Source organism: Centropristis striata, chromosome 1, assembly GCF_030273125.1.
Source record: "Centropristis striata isolate RG_2023a ecotype Rhode Island chromosome 1, C.striata_1.0, whole genome shotgun sequence".
NCBI lineage: Eukaryota > Metazoa > Chordata > Actinopteri > Perciformes > Serranidae > Centropristis > Centropristis striata.
The window spans coordinates 19,851,402-19,866,397 of NC_081517.1; the positions used below are offsets into that span (position 1 = coordinate 19,851,402).

A 14,996-nucleotide genomic window follows, 5' to 3' on the forward strand; every position below is an offset into this window, starting at 1 on the left:
TTCTCTTGGGCATCCCTGGAGCGTGACCCTGTCCATTTGTATTACTGTGTAATACAAAAAAACACTACAAAGACTTGTTTGTTTAAGCAGGCAGAGTTTGAATTTCCCTATTGTTGCTATATAAATAAATGTGTCTTGCCTATATAAATGTAACTGTGATGTCACAACTATATAGGTAGAAAGTGGCGCTACAGTACAGTACAATCATTCCCCAGCTGCAATGACCGTGTAGAGATTAAACCTAACTAAATACAGGTGCATCTCAGTAAATTAGAGTATCAGAAAAGTTTATTTATGTCAGTAATTCAATTCAAAAAAGTGGAAATACCACATTATAAAGATCCAATACACAAAATGAAACATTTCATGTCTTAATTTTTTAATTTCTTCTAGTTATGATTATGGCTTACATTTAATGAACACCTAAAAACCACTGTCAATTTTATTATTAAAAAAGACTAATCCTAAATTAAAAGTAAAAGTAAAGTTAAAGTGTGTTTAAAATGTAAATGCTGGCCTCTGAAAAGTATGTCCATCTGTATGACTCAATACTTGGTTGGGGCAATTTGACTTGAACTACTGGAAATTGACTTTTCCATCATATTCTAATGTATTGAGATGCACCTGTAGTTTTGGTGCCATAACCTAACCTAACTACAACCATTCAGTTTATTTTTACTCCTGTTGCTTAGTAGGAGTACCCTGTCGTACTTTGCACCAACAGATGGGCCTACTTGGAGAATGTAGATGGAAGAAACACTGACCAATCAGAGCAGAGTGGGCCTTTTCAGGAGGGAGGTTTAAAGAGACAAATGCTAAAACATTTCAGAGATAGAAGGTAAATACAGGTACATTCACCCAGTTTTTTAAACATTAAACTGTGTAAACATGTTTAAGTAAAAACCCAAAATACAAGTATGAACATGAAAATGAGGACAATGTCTCCATTAACACTGTATAGTCTGCTCTGTTCCTGCCTCTTGTTGCCATGCTAACAGTCTGTCCATCCCTTTGGTGCAAACTGAAATATCTCAAATACCATTAGGTGGATTGCCATGACATTATGTTCACATTTAAGACACACACATTATTGTATCATCACCATGAGGTTATAATTGTCCAATTATCTGGTTTATGATCAAATACCTGCTAAATAAACTAACAATTTACTGCTAGTAAGCAAATGTTATCATGCTAACACGCTACGCTAAGATGGAAACATACCTGCGTAACATCAACATGTCAGCATGCTTAGAAGAGTAATGACAGTTTGAACGGTTACTTCTGAACTGACCTCCTTGAGTCATTTCAGCCACTCTGTAATAAACACACAATATGGTCAATGAAGAAATAAAGTATTGTCTTACTGCACAGACCGGTGCACAAAGTTTCTAGACTCTGAATCAAAGATTTAACCAATATAATATTTTTACTCCATCATCTCACTTAGAAATGGTTCTCAAGATGAAATCTGGAATGCAGATTTAACACAAACATAAACTAGCACTGCAGATCCACTCAAGGCATTTAGTGTGAGAGAGACAGAGACAAAAGGAAGAGAACAGTCGAGTGAGTTGTGTACTGTAAATGTACTTCATCTTTATTTCATGTCTACCTCATGATCAGTTACATAGAAATCCTCCATCTTGTGTGGTTTTAGTGTAGTAGCTACAGAGCCTAGTGCTGGCCAGCCGTGATTCCGCACAGAGTCTAGACAGCTGCTTTCTCTCTCCACCATCAGATCCTGTACAGATCTCTACAGCCAACCAGCAACATGACCTCAGAATATCAATAACCCGGGTCCTAATCTAAACAATGACTTCACCTGCTGGAGAATATTTACCGTCCAGCAGGAAGTAAAGCATCACGTCCTCCGTTCTACTAAACATTGGTATTGAGAGATCATGTTAAGGTTGATCTGAGGTGAAGTACGGTCTGAGTTTTGGATAAAACGCACCTTTTAGTGTTCAACTTTTGGTACAGGAGGTTAGAGAACATAAAAACACACATTTCACGTCACGTTTTAATACGTGTCAGAGGACCTTCCCACTTTGACACCTGGTTAACCTTCATTTAAAAACAAACAAAACAAAAAAAATCAACAGTGATGTCACACGTCAGCTCAGTGTGTGTGTGTAGTGTATCTGTAGTGTGTGTGTGTAGTGTATCTGTAGTGTATGCATGTATATGTACTTTAGTGTGTGAGAGTGTTTGCACACACCCACAAGAGTGTGTTAGGGTCTGATCAGTGCTTCAGCAGACACTCGGTTAGGTGGTCAGTTATGTGTGTTACTGGCTGCGTCGCAGGAGAGGAGGGGTCAGGTGGAAAGGGGAGAGGGGGGAAGTTGGGGGGGTGAGGCCTGCTGCGTTTCTGCATTCATTTACAAGATTTCTTCACATGATGCGGAGACCCTGGATAGAAGCTTCTAGACTCTGAGGAGGTAAACACAGAAACACCCAGGAGAGTTAGAGCCGTGAGATCTGAGGAAATTAATCTCCGAAGAGGATTTCTTTCTGTGTGTGTGTTTGTACCTTGAAGTCCCAAATGGTCATTGCTCCATCGATGCCTGTGGTGCAGAACTTGCGACAATCCCTTTTGTCTCCTTCATAGATAGACACTTGGCTGAGGATCAGACAAGTAGACATATGAATACAGTTTTAAAAAGGAGTGGAAGAAGGTATGATATTCAAAATTATAATGATGGATTTCAGTATATTGCCATGAGTAGAGTGTGACATATGGGCAAAATTCTGATCCTTTTAAAAAGGGACAGTTTGAGTTTTTGTGGTTGAGTTTTTGCATATCCATAGTCAATGTACAGTACAGTAGTTTTGCAGTAGATGAACTGTCACTTGGCCCAACTAACGTAAAAACAAATTGTGTTGTTTTACACTGTTTTTGTTGAGGTGTTTAAACACTGAGACAAAGGTTAATGTTAATAATTATGCTTTATATGTGCTTGTAGCTGATTCTTATTACCTTTGAACAGAGCCCCCTGCTTTCAGTTTTTATGGTTAGTTCAGTTATGCAACATATTTACTGTGCAGATACAAAAGTGAAATTGAGCTTCTCAAATCTATTCCTGAGAATAAAAACTAAATCTACATCACACAGTCCTTAAAATAAACAAAAAACTGAAGAAAAATTCCACCATGAACATAATTTTTGATTCATGACATGCTTGGAAACTCCCAGCTCAAACAGTCATCAGTTTATATAGCACAAGGGTGAATGTAGAACCACTATCAAACAGTGTACTATATTAAATTTACTATTATGTAAATTTTAACATACTGAGAACTGCAACTGCCTTATCTTGAACCAGTTATTCACGTTTTTGACAGCCAAAGAGAACTGCTGAGAAAAACAGGCTAGTCTTTTGTACAAAGTATATCGTCTGTAGTTAAATAAAGTACTCTGGTATACTGCATTTTCAACCCATGTGTTCACTGCACAGCCTGCTCCACAGAGCTTCAAATACAGCCAATGTTCCAGCCAATACTTTCGTTACATAATGCAGCATCTATTCTAAGTAAGCTAAAATGAAGCAGTCCTGCAAAATATCCTACCATCAAGAATGTTAACCTGTTTGGTTTTTGCTCAAACTGTCTAGTTGATTCAACCTTATGGTCATTTTCAAACACTGTGGTGCATCATGTTATACAGAGAGACGCTCACTGAGAACAAAATACTACAAACACCTCTTAGTGCAGCGTTCAAAGTGACCTCAAGGTTGACTTATATCTTCTTTATTACCAAAAACTGTAAACATTCAAAATCCTTTCTGTTTACACCGGCTATATTACCCCTTATCGACCAACACAAACCTGGTTCTTTAGCTGAAGTTGGTTCAACTTGCAAACTGTCTCAAAACCTGTTTGCTTTTCCCCAAGCTTGAAAGTCTGTATATGCCTCCACTCCAGCAAGTATAATATCAACAACGGCAGACAACATCCTCTCTTTACAAATGTTGCTCATGGCTTTGCGAGCCTACATTGGCATCCAAATATGACTGGTACAAAACATTTTCTCTGCTTGTCTTGAACGATATTGACGGGGATTACGTTCTTATTAACGTAAGGTGTTAATGTTTTAAACTGTGTTGTAAGCTAACGCGAGCCTGTATCAAATCGCATTGCACTTGAACAAATGAAATAAAGTAAATGATACACGTTTGGTCTTGTTGGTCATGATGATCCCGCCCCCAACCCCTGATGGTTTCAAGACCATCATAGAGTTGGTGTTGCTCTGGAACCAGTTTTCCTGGCCCAGAGCTGGTTCTTTGGCAGTGTAGAAGCGAGAAACAGGTTCAACATTAGGCACCGACTCCTAACTGGCCCTAGAATTGCCTTGTGGAAAAAGGGGTATGTGCGCACAAAATCAGCTAAATTGTAACCTCTTCTACACCTTTTAGTCCCTAAACCTAAAGGAGATAAACTCTGCGTCCTGCCCTTCACTGTTCCCAGTCAGTGCGACTTACGTGATGCTGTTCTGGTGCAGTGTGTCCAGGGCAGTGTTGCGGTCCTCGGTGGTGGCTCTCTTGTCCATGTTCCTGAAGCGCTCCATGGCAGAGATGTTCCTCTGGATGCTCTGCTTTGGGAGGTCGAGCTTTGAGACAAATGTCAGTGTTCCACCATCATCGCAACGGAACAGCATTGGGCAACAGTCGTGGCCCTGATGATGCAGAAAATAATAATTTAGAAATGACACTGCTTACTTTCTGTATACATTTGAATGGAAATATATGTATATTTCATTCTTACCGCAGCTACTAGACTGTTCTCTGAAACAAAAATGACACTGAGGAGAGGAAGGAACTCCGTCTTCAGCTGAGCAGGACTAAACACACAAATTCATCATCAAGACTGAGAATCAGCTGGTTTCATTGTACTTGACAAAATAAAGATTAAACAGGCAGCATACGACAAAGAATTTAATAATTGGTGTTTTCACAGAAATGACTGATTTGTGATCAAAAACAAAACACCGGGCTTTGATCGCTGCAGTGTGTGCAGGTTTCCAAGAGGAAGGTGTTGAAAATTTTGTACAGTCTCACCGCCTCCTCAATTCATGTCACCTGCAATTTACTGACAGCATGTCATTATGTAAGTGGTTGTTTACCTTTCTCACCTTACTTGCACTGTGAGCAGATGATCAGATTACAAAGCGTGGCTAAGCGTGGCTGCAGTGGCCAGTAATATACAGAATGTACCAGAGTGTATTGTCATGTAGTGGAAGAAATAACACCAAATTCATTTTTTTAATGTGATGGATCGCTTTCTGAACATGATTAATGCGTGGGAGAATATTCTAATTTCATGAAAGGGGGTTAGTCATTTTTCGGAGATCATTAAACTGGTTGGGATGTATTCATCTCCTCATCTACACACATCTGTTGCTTGAAAAGACACTCTCCATCCCATCTGCCTGTTTGGTTTAGAGGTTTAACATTTTATCCCCTTTTCTTGTTTCGATCTGATCCAGTAGATAATACATTTCCTACTTCCTTTATCCGCAGAAACTTTACATTCCTAACTCATGTCATTCCTTAGAGACTATACAGTCTGAATTTCCAGCATCATCTCAGCATCAAAAATGTCAACTTCAACTTTATTTGTAGTTCAGTGACTGTATAATTTCATATTCTTCTTCTAGCTTTCCATCATATTTTGTGTAGTTGATAAAAAGCTTAAAAAAGCAGATAATTCACAATATTAATTTTGACCACTGATGACCACTTATAGTCCCATGGTGCATTTTTTCTGTGAGGTTCCTTGTTTGTTGATCTTATGCATGCGCATGATGACCCAGTCCTAACAAGGTTTGAACATTATTGCACTGATCAACAGGTGGTGATAACACAACACAAAAAAAGAGCTGAGTCGCATAGAAGAATTCTGCAACTGCAATGATAATTTTAACATATCTTTACGCATTTGTTTTTCTCCTGCTGTACCAAACTCACAGCAACCATGACTTTTGTGTATCGTTACACCTTAGCCGTTACAAGACACAAGATTCCTCTATGGGTAGACATTATGTACCTGGCAGTCTTAGAGCTGTCCACCACAGTGACAGTGCTGTCATGGCTGACCCAGGCCAGTCGGTTACCAGAGGATGAGAAAGAGACAGAGTGGACCCAACCCCCTCCACCTAATAGACACAAAGAGGAGTTGGTTTAGTTCAAAGGGCTAGTCATATGAAAGAGGATTTTTTTTTTTTACTACCACATCTATAAAAGACACGGATACAGACCCGCTCCTCCAAATTCTGCTAGCACAGCCCCAAATGGCATCTTGCTGCCCCAGGGTGTGGGGCCTGGTTTCTCTTCCACCTCCTTAATGTAGGCTGAGAACACCCTGCAGGCCAGAGAGGGAGGCAGGGAGGCAGGGAGGGAGAGAGTAGAAGGAAAGGAAAAAGCAAAAGAGCAAGTGAGGATGTTGGCTGGTTTTCGATCGTTACATTTTTCACTCTTAACGACGTTTACCTGCATTTGAAGTCACAAGATCCAGCAGCCAGCAGGATGTTGTTGGGATGCCAGTCGAGACTGAGGATGGTGGAGCGTACTGGCTTCTTGATGTGCTTGCTCACCCACCTGAAACATTTTCAAAAGCAAAGGGATTTTTAATATAGAACGAGAAACAACTTCAGCACATATTTACATAGAAATGCAATGGCCAGTTCATCTGATACATCAATGTAATTTATGAATGGGGGACAGCAGCAATTTGTCACATTTAGTTCAGGAAATCTGATCTGTTTTTGTTGAATTGTCTGCTGTCAATTTAACACTCACATGAACAAAACAAAAATGAAAACAAAGCAGCTCTGTCATTTGGAAATACAATACTTTGGTTTTAAACCAGCTGACGACAAACAGTTTCAGTGCCCTGTATGTCTCAGGGTTGTTGTCATAAATAACTAAAGAGAAATGATATTACATTTTCACAAAAAAAATGTCAGAATAATGGAATCTCACTGCAATACAGCACTTAAAAAGTGCAAAAACAGCTGATTAATCATTTTGATCACATCCTCTAGCAAAAATAATCAGAAAAAACAATTTCAACAAATACATTTCCACAAAATGTCATGATTGTAAAAATAGTCTCACCAGTCATTCTCAGACTCAAAGTAGCAGACAGAGATGAGTCGAGCGCCGCTCCCAACTGCAAACTTGTTCTCCAGTGGAGACCACTTGACGAAGGTGGCGGCTCGGTTGATCCTGAGGATGACCAGTGTGGGCTTCCATACCCCCTCCTTCTGGGACCACACGTAGGCATTACGATCTGCCCCGCATGTCACTATACGGTCACTTTTGGGAGCCCAGTCAATACCTACAGCACAGGGGAGAAAAGGACGTAAGTACTGGCTGACTAATGCATTAAGCGAATTACAACAGCACAATCTAGAGCTTTTATATAGATGGATGATTCAGAATCAGGAGTGTCAACTTGTGTTAGGGACAGTTGCAGACACAGTTGTTTGTGGGTTAGTCACAAGAAGAAAGAAGTCTAATGCTGTCTGTTTAAATACCTGTTATGTGTCCATTGTGCTCCTTCAGCTCATGGGTCTTAACCCACTGGTTGCCACTCTTCTTGTAGATATGGACTTCATGGTTATTTGGACTGATGGCAATTTCTGCAGGAAAGAGCAGGATAACAGGATTTAAATACAGATTACAAACAAGCCAGACCGGTTTTGGAAATGAGCTGGACTTGTCAATGTAAAACTATACTAGTACTAACAACAAACTGTGGAACAATAATATCTTTGTGGCTGGAGATGCACTTCTGCAGAGATAAAAATATTTGTTTTCAAATGCATAACCTGTAACATTATTTCTTATCTGGTAAGTAGTGCACAAGTTGTTTAGTAGAGGTACACTCATAGAAAGGAGGAAATATTTGAGGCTTACGTGTCCTGTCGCGGTTCCACGCGTGGCAGGTGATGGGCTCCAACAGGAACTGATGAAGGGACATCTTGTCTGTCTGGGTGTGGTCCTTAATATATATATATATATATATATATATATATATATGGTCCTTCAGTAGAACTCTGCCAGGTCAAACAGCAAAACTTAGTTTAGCCGCTAGCGACAACAAATCCAGAGCCAACAGCTGAAGTGAACTTTGCCTCTGGCGGCTTTTAAAGTTGAACCGCTGACAGCTTCTATAAAAGTCCCTTTCATTACTTCTCAGCTCAAGCTCAACTTTACTGCAACGTTACTCCGTGTGTTAGCTTTGGTATATGAGCTGAACCCGTCAAATCAGTCATAACATTGAAATGCTGCTTCAACTAGACAGTGTTAGCTAAAATAATATTACCAAACTAACATTAGCCACGTTACTTTCACTACAATCTGTTTTATTTACCATGGCACAATAAGTTAAACTCTTTTAGAGCTGAAGTTGACTTGCCTAGCTAGCTACTATAATATTACCATGACTAGGTTTGTTGCTTCACTCGCTAAATCGCAAAACATTACTAGCACGTTAATTAAACTGCTAGCTTGCCGTTTACCGGCGTTATATAGGCCTAGCAGCAACATTAGTCATTTTGAGAAAAATATAGACGTGTTGCTACCCACAGGTTTACTAAAAACGGCCTCCCTTTACTATGTCAGACCCCGGGTTTTCCTCGGAGGAGATGCCTTTACTCCCGATGATAGCGACACCATGACACTCCGCTAGCCCGCATGCTAACTCACCTCGTCGGTCCGGTTCTCCGAGTGTAGCCGGCGAGCTAAGTGACGCTAGCGGGGAAAGGTTGGATCAGGAGTGGACCTGAATTCGCGGACTCTGGTCAGTCGACACGAATTCGTCCGGGAATGTTGAGGGAATGTCAAGACGGCCAGGAGGATAGGAACGGGAGCATCCGGCAGCTAACTCGGCAGGAGAACCCGTGGATGGCTGGCTGACAGCTAGCTTAGCCTCATCACGCTAGCTGTTACATTCAAGTGAAAATCCTCACACACAAACTACGACCAGAGCGAAAGAGCTCCTCTGTTTGTTCAAATAGAAACACACAAAGTGGCCTAACCGGTTACAAAATACCACCATCTAGTGCCTCGTAGACACACCTCCCATAACATTCAGCCAGACAGTGGCAGAGGCGGACTCTCAGCAAAGTGGAGTCTTGTTTGAAGTTAGATGAGGATAATAATTCCCAGGTTCCCGGGGGGGCCTGAACGCCACATAATTAAAATCAGTGGCGGTTCTACACAGGGGCCTACAGGGGCCACTGCCCCTGTAAAGAAGCCCTTGGCCCCTGCTGTGGCCCCTGTGTCAAATTAAGAATAAAACTATCAATTTATAACAATGAACAACAATTCTTACCTATTTTTTGTGTAAACAATATCTCATTGTAGACAAAAGGAATCTAGTGGGGCGGATTAGCTCAATATTGTACAACAATCGTTCACTTTGTGATAAAAGCATGAAATTTGGTAGATGTGTTGGTGAGTATATTTCAAACAAATCTGGATATTGGGCCACCCCAAAAGCGCCCCCTAGTGGCCGTGGCAGGCATTTGTTATACGAATAAATCAATGATGAATAAAAACTGCCCTTTTAATAATACCAACTGGTGATGAATTGTATATTGTTGGAAAGCCTGATTAGTCACCTTTACAACGAGGTACAGCTTGTAAGGATCGTGCATTCATGGAATGAGCAACGGGGCTAAACGTGTGGTTAGCACCCCCCAAAAATGTGCATCCCCTGTGTAGTGGGGCGGATTAGCTGAACAATCGTTCATTTTGTGATAAAAGCATCAAATTTGGTACACTCATTGCTGAATACATGTTTAATGAATCTGGATATTGGGCCATCGCAAAAAAAATTCTGATGGCTGTGGCGGCCATTTTTAAAAATGGTCATTTAAAAGCGGCCATTTTTAAAAATGGCCGCCGGTGGTTACTGGCGAGGAATGCTTTGCCTACCCTACAGCTGCTGTTTCACGTTTTCAGCACCAAAAATATATAATTTAGAGACATGTTAAAGTGACAAAAGCTTTATTACAGTCTAATAGAAAAGAACATTAACTTTGTATAACATTTTATTAGGTCTTGATATTCCCATTCACAGGCTACGGCCTCCTCTTTGGCTTGTATTCTTCTGTTGCTCCTTAAAAAGAAAAAATAATTTTCAATATTGTATGACCTGCAACAATAAAAACAAAACACATTTAGACAGAGAAAAAAATCATACATTTTTAAAAATTCTACTAGGGTTACTTGTAGCAGGTTACTCTTTCTGGCAAAATCCTTGTACTGAGGTGTGTGAATTAGTCAGGCGGCTTAGCCAAATAAAGGGGACACGCCGGACAAAAGCACCACATTTTTTCCACATACTCTCTATCATTATAGGTTTCGATTTTTAGTAGGAGCCACTTCATCAAGATTGCGGTGATGGCAGCCATATAAAGTCTATGAGAAATGCTATATCTTCCAAGCCACTTAGAAGGTCAATCTTGGTGTCAAAATATACATTTTCTGGGTCCAGGAATCATTTAAAGCTATTGAGAATATCACTAGATGATTATTTGATCAAATAGTTATGTTCATTTTCACTCAGACTGGGCAACTCACTTCAAGTGCTGCAGCAGGGAATCCTAAGTTGAAACTGTTTGGAATCAATGTTCACAGGAGAGTGTGGATTAGCTGCCATGTACACTGCTCAAAAAAATCAAGGGTACGCTTTCATCTCATGTCAGATCTTGATAAACAAATTATTTACAGTGAGTCATCCAGTGATATTCTCAATAGCTTTAACCCAGCTTCTTTGACCCAGAAAATGTATATTTTGACACCAAGATTGACCTTCTAAGTGGCTTGGAAGATATATTGGTTCTCATAGGCTTATGGCTTATATGGCTGCCGTCTCCTATCTGCAATCTTGATGAAGTGGCTCCTACCAAAGTTGAAACCTTTGGTGATAGAGAGCATGTGGAAAAATTTTGGTGCTTTTGTCCGGCGTGTCCCTTTCTTCTCAAATCTGGTCCTAAGCCGCCTGACTAACTGTGATGGAGTTATAAAATACATTTAAAAAAAGAAAAAAAGAACCACATGGGCAAAGGAGACATTACTTATAGTGTGTGTGTGTGTGTGTGTGTGTGTGTGTGTGTGCCTGTGTGTGTGTGTGTGTGTGTGCAGAGAGGGATGTCCACATTCCACAGGACATAATTTAACAGTGTCTTATTAAGCTTTCACACCCAACAGCCACTGATACATGTTCCAAGCTAACTAGCTAGCTTAAGTACCTATTTTTGCTATCTTGCTAATTTACTTTTCCGCCAAGGCCCATGATGATTGTTTTTCTCTTTAGCCTTTATGATGTTCATAGCATATTTTATTCATAATTATAACAGGTGAAATAAAATATTGAGACATACCTTGATGGACAGTTCACTGCACTGCTTGTCCCAGGAAGCAAATGCTAGCTAGCTCATTTGCTAGCTAGCTCGATGGCTAGCCCGATTGTGGTGGGGCAGGAAAAATAACTGAAAGAGTGTCTAACTGGAGTTTTGTTAATTTAATATGTGTATTTACATTTTTTAATTTACGTTTGTATATTTAGTTTAAATTTTTTAAATATTTTAAGAAATAATTTAAATATTTTTTGTAATTTCAACAAAGAAAATGACTGCTATGGCCACTAGGGGGCGAATTTGCGATGGCCTAATATGCAGATTTGTTTGAAACATATCAACCAACACATCCACCAAATTGTGTGCTTCTATCACAAAATAAACAATTCTTGTGATTTATTGAGCTAATCCGCCCCACAGGGGATGCACATTTTTGGGGGGTGCTACCCACACGTTTAGCCCCGTTGCTCATTCCATGAATGCACGATCCTTACAAGCTGTACCTCGTTGTAAAGGTGACTAATCAGGCTTTCCAACAATATACAATTCATCACCAGTTGGTATTATTAAAAGGGCAGTTTTTATTCATCATTGATTTATTTGTATAACAAATGCCTGCCACGGCCACTAGGGGGCGCTTTTGAGGTGGCCCAATATCCAGATTTCTTCGAAACATATTCACCAACACATCTACCAAATTTCATGCTTTTATCACAAAGTGAACGATTGTTCAGCTAATCCGCCCCACTAATCCAGAATGTGTACATTGTATAATAGTTAAATTGTGCAATAAAAGCTTGTGTGTGTGTGTGTGTGTGTGTGTGTGTATATATATATATATATATATATATATTTTGAAACTGCAGTACAGTGAGAATTATATATATATATATGTGTATATATATATATATATATATATATATATATATACATATACATATATATACATACATACATACATACACACAATCTCACTGTACTGCAGTTTCAAAAAAAAAAAAAAAAATATATATATATATATATATACACACACACACACACACACACACACACACACACACAAGCTTTTATTGCACAATTAACTATTATACAATGTACACATTCTGGATTCCTTTTGTCTACAATGAGATATTGTTTAAACAAAAAATAGGTAAGAATTGTTGTTCATTGTTATAAATTGATAGTTTATTCTTAATTTGACACAGGGGCCACAGCAGGGGCCAAGGGCTTCTTTACAGGGGCAGTGGCCCCTGTAGGCCCCTGTGTAGAACCGCCACTGAATACAGAGGCAAACTTTCATACAAAAACATTGTAAAGTGTACATAAATTCAAAGTTTTTATAGCTTTCATGTTGGTAGATTTCTTAATAGACTTAATATATTGTTTGATTTCATTTTCAAAGACAAGAAAGAGAGGTTTTTGATTAACGTAACAACATTTGTGGATTTGCCATTTGGCTAACTGTATCATGAGATTGATGATATAGTATTGTTTTTCTTTTGCAAAAGGAAAGTCAGTGAAACCAAACAGTATATGTTCAAAGCACAGGGACAAATGAGGTTCAATCGAAAAAGAAATCAGGTTACAAATATCTTCCCATAATTTAGTTGAGAAAGGGCAAGACCAAAATAAATGAAAATCATCTTCAGGGTGTCCTTCACAGAAAGAGCAGTTAAAGTCTATGTCTTTCTTAAATAGTTGTAAAAACAACTTTAGATGGGTAAATTCTGTGAATTATCTTAAAATATACTATTTAACCTTATTATTGATTATATATCTAGCAGATAAATTCCAGAGCTTTTTCCAGTTAGGGTTATTAATAAGGTTATTCCAATAGTTTGTTACATATGGAGTTGATACGACTTCTTTCCGAAATAAAGAGTGTATATTACAGTTACTATTGCGTATAGAGGAGAAACATATTTGGTTGATTTCAAGTTTGGTTGGATCAAGGGGCAATAATGATGGATTTTGTATTAATGTACTTTATCTCACAGCGACGTCTGGCACACTACGACCAGAGCGAAAGAGCTCCTCTGGTGGTTCAAATAGAAACAAAGTGGCCTAACTGGTTACTAAATACCACCATCTAGTGCATCATAGACAAACCTCCCATAACATTCAGCCAGGCAGTGGCAGAGGCAGACTCTCAGCAAAGTGGAGTCTTGTTTGAAGCGAGATGAGGAAAATAATTCCCAGGTTCCCGGGGGGCCTGAACGCCCCATGATTAAAATCGTGTAAATATTCAACACTGTGATAACAATAACAGGAAGAGGGCCTTGAGATGGGGTCTTGGACAAGTTCCCTTCGTCAAAATAGATTTTTAAGATACTGTGCATACATACGGAGCCCCTAAAGGGACATGGTGAAAATTAAAAAAAACTTTGGTATCTCGTGAGCACGAGATATTTTCTCCTGAGCACGAGATACTTTTCTCGTGAGCACGAGATGCATATTGCATGCGCGCATGGTGTCTGTAAGAACACCCTCTGCATTTCAGCTTTATGAAATGAGCTCTATAAAGGCTGTACACAATACAACAGTAAAGACAAAACATGCGTATCGGCTCTATCGCACGGCACAATAAATCATTTTATTGCACAAAGTGCCGACTACAGATTAACCCAATCAGTAGGCTCGATAAAGTGTTAACGTACAGCATAACATAGACCTGCATCAGACAGAAAATTATCACATTAACGGCGATTGCTGTTTCAGTACCACGGACAGCTCACGCGTAACAGAAACTGCGCAGATCTACGGCAACCAGTTAGTGTGGAAACCAGTAAGGACACAACACAAGCCTTTAATCTTTCTGTTGTCTCACGCCAGTGTTTACTGGTACTGTTTAAGGTTGAGCTGCCAGCCGTTGTGAGAAATAAAGCACAACGAGAAAATATCTCGTGCTCACGAGAAAGTATCTCATGAGATACCAAAGTTTTTTTTAATTTTCACCATGTCCCTTTAGGGGCTCCGTACATACACACTACATTAAGTCTAAATTCATTGTAATTGTATTATGTATTTTTTTCATAATCAAAATACATCAAAATCAGATTTTTGCTGCATTCAATATAATTATACAGAAATGGGCAAAAATAAATACTACAATCAGATTAATAATTACATAAATAAATAAAAATAAATAACAGCTAAGAACTAGGACAGCGAACGTGAACTCATTAAAAATAGTATATAATAATGTACACAACAGATTTTATTTTTTTGATCCAGCACCTTTTACATTTTTTGGGATATGCATACACCCTATTTATAATTTTCAATAAACTGCAAATAACTGCAACTAACAATGAGATCTCTGCATCATTTATCAATATACTTATTTTTGTGTTTATTGTGATCAGTGTTTTCAGAAAGTAGGTTGATGCCATAGTGGTCAAAAGAGAAATAGAGTAAATTTGTTTTGAGCTTTAGTCACCTACAACAGAACTCAGCTCATCATTTAGGCGATGCCCATTTTTATACCTTTCTAGTGATCAAAGTCAGCTACTTATAATTCAACTGGAAGTAGTAAGTTTTGGTTTTTTTTTTACAGAAATCCTACATCCTACTATTGCTTTGTGGGTAATGGTTCCTAAACCAATCAGAGAAGACATCAATTAGT

At 39.0% G+C, this 14,996-nt stretch overlaps 1 protein-coding gene across 1 annotated transcript; it reads right to left on the bottom strand.

Moving 5' to 3' along the window:
* Positions 1 to 1,570: 1,570 nt before the first annotated feature.
* Positions 1,571 to 9,068, bottom strand: arpc1a (actin related protein 2/3 complex, subunit 1A). Its single transcript, XM_059334112.1, has 11 exons — positions 8,712 to 9,068; positions 7,920 to 8,059; positions 7,538 to 7,642; positions 7,116 to 7,338; positions 6,489 to 6,596; positions 6,257 to 6,360; positions 6,046 to 6,154; positions 4,765 to 4,840; positions 4,482 to 4,675; positions 2,533 to 2,623; positions 1,571 to 2,433 (listed from the first exon to the last, which is right to left on the bottom strand). Exons 2-11 carry the CDS (start codon positions 7,981 to 7,983, stop codon positions 2,395 to 2,397), a joined length of 1,113 nt encoding a protein of 370 aa, XP_059190095.1. The 5' UTR covers positions 7,984 to 8,059; positions 8,712 to 9,068; the 3' UTR covers positions 1,571 to 2,394.
* Between the last annotated feature and the right edge of the window lie 5,928 nt (positions 9,069 to 14,996).

Coding starts and splice junctions, on each gene's coding strand:
- arpc1a (XM_059334112.1), bottom strand. CDS start 7,983: ATGTCCCTTCATCAGTTCCTGTTGGAGCCCATCACCTGCCACGCGTGG. Junction 7,643..7,919: donor GTGGAACCGCGACAGGACAC/GTAAGCCTCAAA, acceptor TCTTTCCTGCAG/AAATTGCCATCAGTCCAAAT. Junction 2,434..2,532: donor TGACCATTTGGGACTTCAAG/GTACAAACACAC, acceptor TTACCTCCTCAG/AGTCTAGAAGCTTCTATCCA.